Source organism: Onychostoma macrolepis, chromosome 21 (genome assembly GCF_012432095.1).
Source record: "Onychostoma macrolepis isolate SWU-2019 chromosome 21, ASM1243209v1, whole genome shotgun sequence".
Lineage (NCBI taxonomy): Eukaryota > Metazoa > Chordata > Actinopteri > Cypriniformes > Cyprinidae > Onychostoma > Onychostoma macrolepis.
Window position 1 is genome coordinate 24,108,937 of NC_081175.1, and position 7,958 is coordinate 24,116,894.

The 7,958-nt window shown below is 34.6% G+C and overlaps 2 protein-coding genes across 2 annotated transcripts; one reads left to right on the plus strand and one right to left on the minus strand.

Annotated features, from left to right (window-relative positions):
• Positions 1 to 654: 654 nt before the first annotated feature.
• LOC131528376 (C-C chemokine receptor type 5-like) lies at positions 655 to 2,795 on the plus strand. Its single transcript, XM_058757467.1, has 3 exons — positions 655 to 675; positions 1,827 to 2,526; positions 2,783 to 2,795. Exons 2-3 carry the CDS (start codon positions 1,838 to 1,840, stop codon positions 2,793 to 2,795), a joined length of 702 nt encoding a protein of 233 aa, XP_058613450.1. The 5' UTR covers positions 655 to 675; positions 1,827 to 1,837.
• A 229-nt stretch (positions 2,796 to 3,024) lies between these two features.
• Positions 3,025 to 5,436, minus strand: casp21 (caspase 21, apoptosis-related cysteine peptidase). The gene is made up of 6 exons (XM_058758417.1): positions 5,104 to 5,436; positions 4,933 to 5,018; positions 4,090 to 4,224; positions 3,830 to 4,008; positions 3,618 to 3,741; positions 3,025 to 3,515 (listed from the first exon to the last, which is right to left on the minus strand). Exons 1-6 carry the CDS (start codon positions 5,130 to 5,132, stop codon positions 3,262 to 3,264), a joined length of 807 nt encoding a protein of 268 aa, XP_058614400.1. The 5' UTR covers positions 5,133 to 5,436; the 3' UTR covers positions 3,025 to 3,261.
• Positions 5,437 to 7,958: the final 2,522 nt, after the last annotated feature.

A 7,958-nucleotide genomic window follows, 5' to 3' on the forward strand; every position in this document is an offset into this window, starting at 1 on the left:
AATCACTGCTTTAAGATGCAAAGTAAAAAAGCATGAATAATGGAAGAGATTAATATTATTTGAAAACACCACTGATTTGTCAAACCTGCTTGCCTATGCTTTGTAGGTCTCGTTTTACTCTTTAGTAACAGGCAAAGAAACTCAAAGAAAATTCTAAATAAATAAACAAAGTTAGAGAGAAAATAAATGCATAACACTTTTGCTCTTCTCATTTAAGCCAAATAGAACTGCAAAAGTGTGATGGGACTGATAAATGAATTGTTTGCTTGTCTCAGTAAAACCAATTACCTGGTAAGGCCTACTTCATTTGTTTGCCATTCCAGGTGGTACATATGAAAATGTATCGGTGTGCCTTTGTCAAAAAAAAAAACTGAAAAGCACTGGAAAGGTCCAATGGGACAAATCACCGAATTGCCTCGTATTTGTTTGACGTGAGACGCTTTTCAATTTGTCTAAAGCTCTGAACACATCTCAACTAATAGGCTATTTCATCACAACACAACAGATTATTACAAATATAATCTAAGGATTTTTTATTTTTTATTTTTTTTTCATCAGTTATCAGTCGTCTTCTCATGAAGACTGTGTAATCCAAGCTCCGGAGAATTGAAGACGCGCCAGCGGTGAGACGTGCGACGTGAGCGGACGGTGAGAAGTGTTTGTGCAGCCCAATAGGTTCTGAGACCAACATTTCAAATTATGTACATGTTTTGAGTTTAAGTCATGCGAATATTTCAATTTAGCTACTGTTTGTTGAAACGGTTAACGTGGCTTTTAAACATCGAGACTAGCGCGCATGCGTGTCAATAAATTAGAGCGCAAGAAATTAGATGTTTAAAGGATCAGGAACTATGCGATCTTAATAAAAACAGTCCTTTACATTTACGGGGAAAATGTTACTTTTTTCTATCTTTGATCAACTGCACTGATAAAAATTATTTTGTGGTGAAGTAAATACTACAGAGAAACAAATGTAATTTCTACATTAAATAATTTAGTTCAGGCAAGAATTTAAATAAAAGAGTAAATTCAATATTAGTACTCAATTTAAGCTTGTAGAATTTAAAGTTTGAACTTATAAGTATATTTTACTTGAAATTGTTTGTTATTTTTTACAAATATTGTTTAAGTAAATATCAACGTCATGATCCCGTTGTTCCGTCATGCACTTGAGCATGAATAATTAATAAGGTAATATATATATATATTTTTTTTTTTTTTGCTGTTTTCGAGATGTATTTACACTGTTTTATGGTTGCTTTTGTTGTTAGGTTAAGTAACTTGCTGTTTTGTGACATCTGGTGTAAATTTTTTACTCAAAATGACCCATTCATACTCAAACACCATTCACTGATTGCCACCGTCGTTGTGTATGGTGTGCCAAGTATTCAGGTCTCTGTGTTCATTCAGTTAATAGCTATATTGAGTCAACATGTTACCTTAAAATGAATAACAAGCATTCTACTTGCTTACATATGTGCTTGTAACTTAACCACATGCTATAAAGTCACTTTTTTTCAGTGCTATGTTGTTTGAATAAAGTTTACAAACCGTGACTGAGTGAAATGTACTTGAGTACTGCAGGGTAAACTTAAAATAATTAAGTAGAAATTACTCATCAAACTCTACCTGGTCACGTTAAATTTACTTATTCCCTTTACTAATTTTAGATAACTTAGTTAAGTAGATTTTACTTAATTCCTTATTTAAGTTTTACTTTAAAAATATTTGTGCAAAAACTTGCAAAAGAAACATTAAGTAAATTTAACTTCTTATTTTTTTCAGTGTGACTAACAATTGTTTTTTGTTTTTTTTTCTGCATATAGGCCTAGTGAAGATGAACACCTCCTGCTGTGAGATCGCCTCCACAGATGGATCGAATTATTTTGATGACTTCAATAACACTGCACTGGACATTTATTTTCGTGAATACCCAATATATGCCATAAGTGTGCTGTTGGGTTTTCCTACTAACTTCTATGTGATATGGCTTATAGTAAGAGGAACAGGGAATGGACTTGCGGCAGAGTTCTTCAGTCTGAACATCTCCATCTCTGAGATCATCCTCTGTCTGCACTCTCTCACTTGTCTTCTCGAGTATACATTTGAAATTCCCTCCATAATGTGGCCTATTCTTATAGGACTAATCATCACTGGTCGTCCTCTGTTTCAGTGTCTGATGTGTGTTGAGCATTACCTGGCAGTGGTTCATCCTGTAACCTTTCTGAAGTACAAACCTCTCAGATATAGAGTGATCTGCTCTGTTATTGCCTGGGTGGCATCTTTTGGTGCCTCTGTGCTTTATTATATAATTTGGTGGTTCATCTTGATGGAGTATTACTTGTATTACATGCTGGCACAGCAGATCCTCTATCTCTCCATCCAGTTGTTTTGTCTTGTGGCTGTTCTCAGAGCTCTGAAGCAGTCAGGACCAGGAGAGAGAGTGAGAGAGAGAGAAGAGGAAAACCACATGAAGAGAAGAGCGTTTTATGTCATTCTAATAACTACTGTGACCACGGTTGTCATGTATACTCCTCATATTATTGCATGGATCATTACTGTTTTTTTTACATATAGCGGCATTACCTCTTTAATTGCTAATGCTTGTTATTCTTTATCTGGTATGGTGTTGCCTTTTCTCTTTCTCCACCGGGTGGGGAAACTACCTTTCATCACGTGTAAATAGTTTTACTTTATTTGAGCCCTAGTCGATAGCGGTCTTCCACTTTCCAACTAAAAGATATAGGAGTGTTTCTTTAATACGTACACTGTTATGTGTCAGAGCTCGATTTTGATTAAAGCTAGAAACAACATAAAACTTGATTTATTTTTACCATGCTTTCATAATGTTCAAATTAACTGCCTTTTATGTATAGATTTTGTTGAATCTTTAACTGTATATAATTATATTTTTAAAACTATGATATGAATAATCTAAACAAAGAGTGAAACAAACATTGACAGATCTTCATAGCTAGATGACTGCAAGATTTGCCTATTGTGAATAATCTGATCTTTTGGTTTGAACACTTTATTGATTATTAACACTTTTTTATTTAAAAGAGAAAATAATCAAATGGATAAAGTACATGAAGTATTTAATTAACTGCATGCTCTTAGACAGTTTTGCCATATTGATCGGACAATTTTGTACAGCAATTGATTAACCGATGTATCTTACAGAACGCTGAATGAAAAGTATTTGAGCTAACATATCAATACATTTCTACCTCGCAAACCTTATCACTGACTTGCTGCCAGTCATTTAAAAATAATATAATTTTTCTTCTCTGGCACATGAAGGTAAAAATCCTTGGTCAGTCTGGAGGCAAAGCACGGCATTTGTCTCTTTCTATGTGTATCCGGGTCTGTGGTGTAAGACTGGAAGTTATTGGCCACACGATGGTTTACTCTTGTCAGAATCTGAATAATCTCTAGATGACAGTCCTTCAACATCTCGCAAAGTTCATGGATAAATACAGAGCCTTTTTCTGGATTTCTCCAAGAGTAGTACCCTGTTGGCAAATAAATGTTTTTAAATACATGAGTGCATGTGGAGAGAGTATTAAAATTCAGTAAATCCACCTATGCTGCAACTATGTCAGTGCGATGCAAACCTTCCACTGTGGAATAACAGCAGAGAAAATCTGCCTCGGGAACGTCAGAAATTCCCCAAAATTCCCCCGGTGCTTCTACACTGTCTGCCTCAACACCAGGGTCATATTCCAGCCCCCTGCAGGCCTGAATGTGTAATCAAAACAACCACAAATAGTCAAATAATAAACAAAATGTTATGAAATGCTCTGTGTGTTTTGCTGGTGACCGCTACCTGTAGGAAGAAGAGTTTTGGCTTGTCCCGCAGACTAGGGCAGAGGTCAGAGGTCATGAGAGAGGTCAGGGTTTTGACAGGCAGCCAGCGCTCATCCGATCCAAGGATTGTTCCTTCCTCTCCATGGCTCATCAGTACACACACAAAGCAGGAATTGTCTGTGTGGTTCTCCTTAGATACTGAGGCGCAAACACCATGTTTATAAATTCATACAGACACAATAACACATCCAGAATACTGGAAATGACATCATACTGTACCTTTCCTCAGTGCACCAATCATTTCATTAGCTGACAGGTTCTTCTCCACCTGTACATGAAAACCCAGGGACTTGAACGTCTTCGACAGGAAGTTTTCATCTACAGAACAGCCCTTTCTACGCAAATGTGGTGAGCCTGGAACAAAAAGACGGAACTATGGAATGGATATGTAAGGAATTTATCGTTTCTGGTTTTTCGTTCTTATAACAATTCCATTGATGGTCCAATAGAACTATTAAGGAAGTTGAAAATACTGAAAAGAATGACTTTCAATTCAATGAATGATTCAAATTTTAATTAAATGACTGACACAATCAGTGAGTGCATGATTCATTAGACTGATTTAAACCCAATAACAGACTGATTTGAGTGTTTTTTTTTTCTTTTGTCTGAAAAACAATGATTTAACCATTTCGACTCATCGCTTTATTTGATAAGTAACCATGTAAAAGTGGTTATAATGCTACAGTCAGGCATTCGTTATCAGAAAATAAACCCAGAATGATCAGGAAAATGCTAGAGTGTTATTTTTCAGGAAGGGATACTTGGAGGAAAGCCACAAAACAAGACTTACATGATAAAAATCACATGAATAAGAACTCAAGACTGTAAGCAGATGTGGTATAAGAACTCAAAACAGAAAAGCTGGAGTCAGCAAGAATCAAGGTTAAAGGCAAGTGTTAAAAAGTTAACACTTAGCTAAGTTAAAATTCAGAATAGTAGCATTAGGTTCAATATTACAGTTATTTTAGCCATTCAAAAGGGTAGATATGCATCAAAGAACAGTTCCAAATACTGGAAGCAGGTCAAAGACAACTTCAACCTGGCTAACATAATACTCACAGAAGTGCTCATTACTGATGATTAGACATTTGCCTATGTTTTTATGCTTCTTATAAGGCTCAAACGCACAGGGCATCTTGACAGCACTGTGAACACACGACAGTTAAATCACCATAACAGAAGTTGAGAAATGTATTTAAACATGAAGCTTGACTTCAGCCGGAGTCTTACCTGTGATCTTCAGAACGTTGTGAACTCATTCTGAGACTTGATTCGCACCACAGAGTCTTGCGCAAGAAAGTCCAGCTTCTTACAATCTAATTTCTCTCATTCTAAATTTCCCTCCTTTTGCTTTCATTTTCCTTTCAAGGATTTCAAAGTCCGCTACCTCACAGAGGCGTTACTACCGGCAGAGCAGGCGGAACAGGATCCCTGACTTTAATGTTTTTTTTGTTTGTTTTGTTTTTTTACATTCGCACTCAATCTGTTATTTAATGACATGGAAAAGTGCATACACTATATTGCAATTCAGTATATGTAATTGTTTTCACCCTATGTGTCTCATTTATGGTGGCACGTTGTTGTTACAATTTTTTGCATATTCAAATTTCGCTTAACAAAAAGGCGGGTTTTATCCACCTCCTTTATCTCCTTATATGGCGCTGTGATGAAAGCAACTGCGCGTGTCGCAATTTGAACTTCAGAGCAGAGACCAGAGAGATAATTTCTGTGAGTCATCAGTTAAAATTAGTCATGTTCCTCAAATAATTGCCGTTTTATGGCCTCAGAAGACTGAAAATAGCGAGAATTAAACGTATGAAATATGGTAGGCTACTTTTTGGATCTTGGTAGCAGTGATGTAACTAACGTCAGGTTTGTGGCTCTTGGACGTGAATTATCTATCATACACAGAGTTTCTCGACAAATCTAAAATCCCAATTAGACCCAGAGAATATGCCATTGTAATGGACGCTATTCCCAGTAAGGTATTATGTCTTCTTAAAAATGAATGTAATGAAAACCCTAATCTGGATTCTATAACTAATTCAATTTTTATTGGAAATATTAATATAAAAAGAAAAAAGAAAAACAAACAAACATACCAAATAAATACATTAGAAATTTAGTAAATTATGTTACATATCCTCCAGCTAGATTTTTCTGGTCATCAATATTTGGAGACTTAAATTGGTGTAAGGCTTGGAGAATTGTTGATAAATTCTTTGTTAATAACAAAGTAAAGGAAGTTTCGTATAAAATATTGCATAGAATTTATCCAGTGAAACGTGAACGTTTTAAATTGAATATTGACTACTCTTGTGAATTTTGTAGTAATGAAAAAGAAACAATTTTTCATTTATTTTTTCATTGCATCTATAAAAAGATATTTTGGGTTGATGTTGAGAATTTCATTACAAGAAAACTTAATACAGCTGTTAAACTGGGTGGGACTGATATAATGATATATGTTGATGATTATGGGATAGAAAAGGGTAAAGCGTATATTATTCAATTACTGGTTGTAATGGTGAAGTTTCATATACACAAAATGAAGTGGTTGGGTGGTAAACCAATTTTTTTTTTTTTTTTTTTAATCAACGAATTTAAACAATACTGTAATATGGTATATAAATGTAAAACAAAAAAGCTCTCAGGACTTCTAACATTATCTGCAAATTTGAAATAGACAAGTAAACTGTACCGTCTTAATTTTGTTTAGTTGTTTTATTTATTTATTTTATATTTTCTTTTTTCCTCTGGCTAATTTTTTATTTTACTTGTAATCTTGTGTACTGATGGCATTTATATGCAAAGTTGTATTTCTCTTGTTGTTATATATGTTCAAATGCAATAAAAAAAAAGTTTAAAAAAAAGGGACGTGAATCATTTAAATACAGCTCTGTTATTAGATTCATATTTTGATTAAATATCTCACTTCATCAGCTGCTTTATATTTATAGTTTATCAATCCCCTCAATTATCAGTGGCCTACAGTTCCTCTAAAACATACTGAAGTATAAAAATGACTCATTTCAAACAATGCATCAAACTGTTTACATTTTCTAAATTAAATGTAAATTGTCTGTGACTCAAATGTCACTACAGAAAATGCTTCATTAATTATAGGCTATACAACGGTAGGCCTATATTTAGGAGACAATCTTATGACTATAAACTATAACTATAAACATTTTTATGTCATCATATTCACACACTGTACAGTTTCAAAAAGCTTTATAAGTTATACACAATTACTGTGATGTTCTAAACGCTTACATCAAAACAGAATACTGCTGTATTCTTCCCTCTGCTGGGAATTAGCAGCAACTACTCCAAAGGACACTGATGAAAGAAAGAATGAAAAACAAATTATGCAGATATATATTGATACTTTGATCAAATAGTCATATATTTATCTCAACATGCCACTATAAACACTTGTAAGCACAAAATAGATGTTAATGTTGTATGATTTTAATCTTGAAATCATGTGTTTTCCTAATTCATTCCAAATACAACTTGCTGTAGAAAAACAAAATGCTCAGTAATTACTGTAATGCATTAAAATATATATACATTCATACTACACCTGTATAGGTGTAATCTGTATAAAGAGTTTCATGGCATTACATGTGACAGTGCAGTTAAGTGCTCATGCTCTATGTGCTGTCAAAAAGATTTGCGACTCAATCCAATCACACTCATTGTTCTGTACTAAGCCTTGCTTACGGTTACAAGAGTGGTGGGCATGTGCTGTTGTATTGTAGACAGCAACAGATTACTGTTTATTAGTGCACTTACGGTTACATCTTGGGGGGGGGGGGGGGTCTTACAGCAGTGAGGGTGCACTCTTTTGTTCCAGCCATATGTGCAGGTTTTGAAGTCCCAATGGTCATTTGGGGGGTGTTGATTAGTTTTCTACTGGTGATTGTAACTTTGACTAGCATTGTCATTTCAGTGCATCTTAATCTTATTATATGGAGACGCATATCCTGAGCTCATGAGTAACCCAAATTAAACAAATTAATTGCATTTTTCTGTTTAGGTTATTGCATCATTTAAGTAGGGTGTCAACTTAACAAACA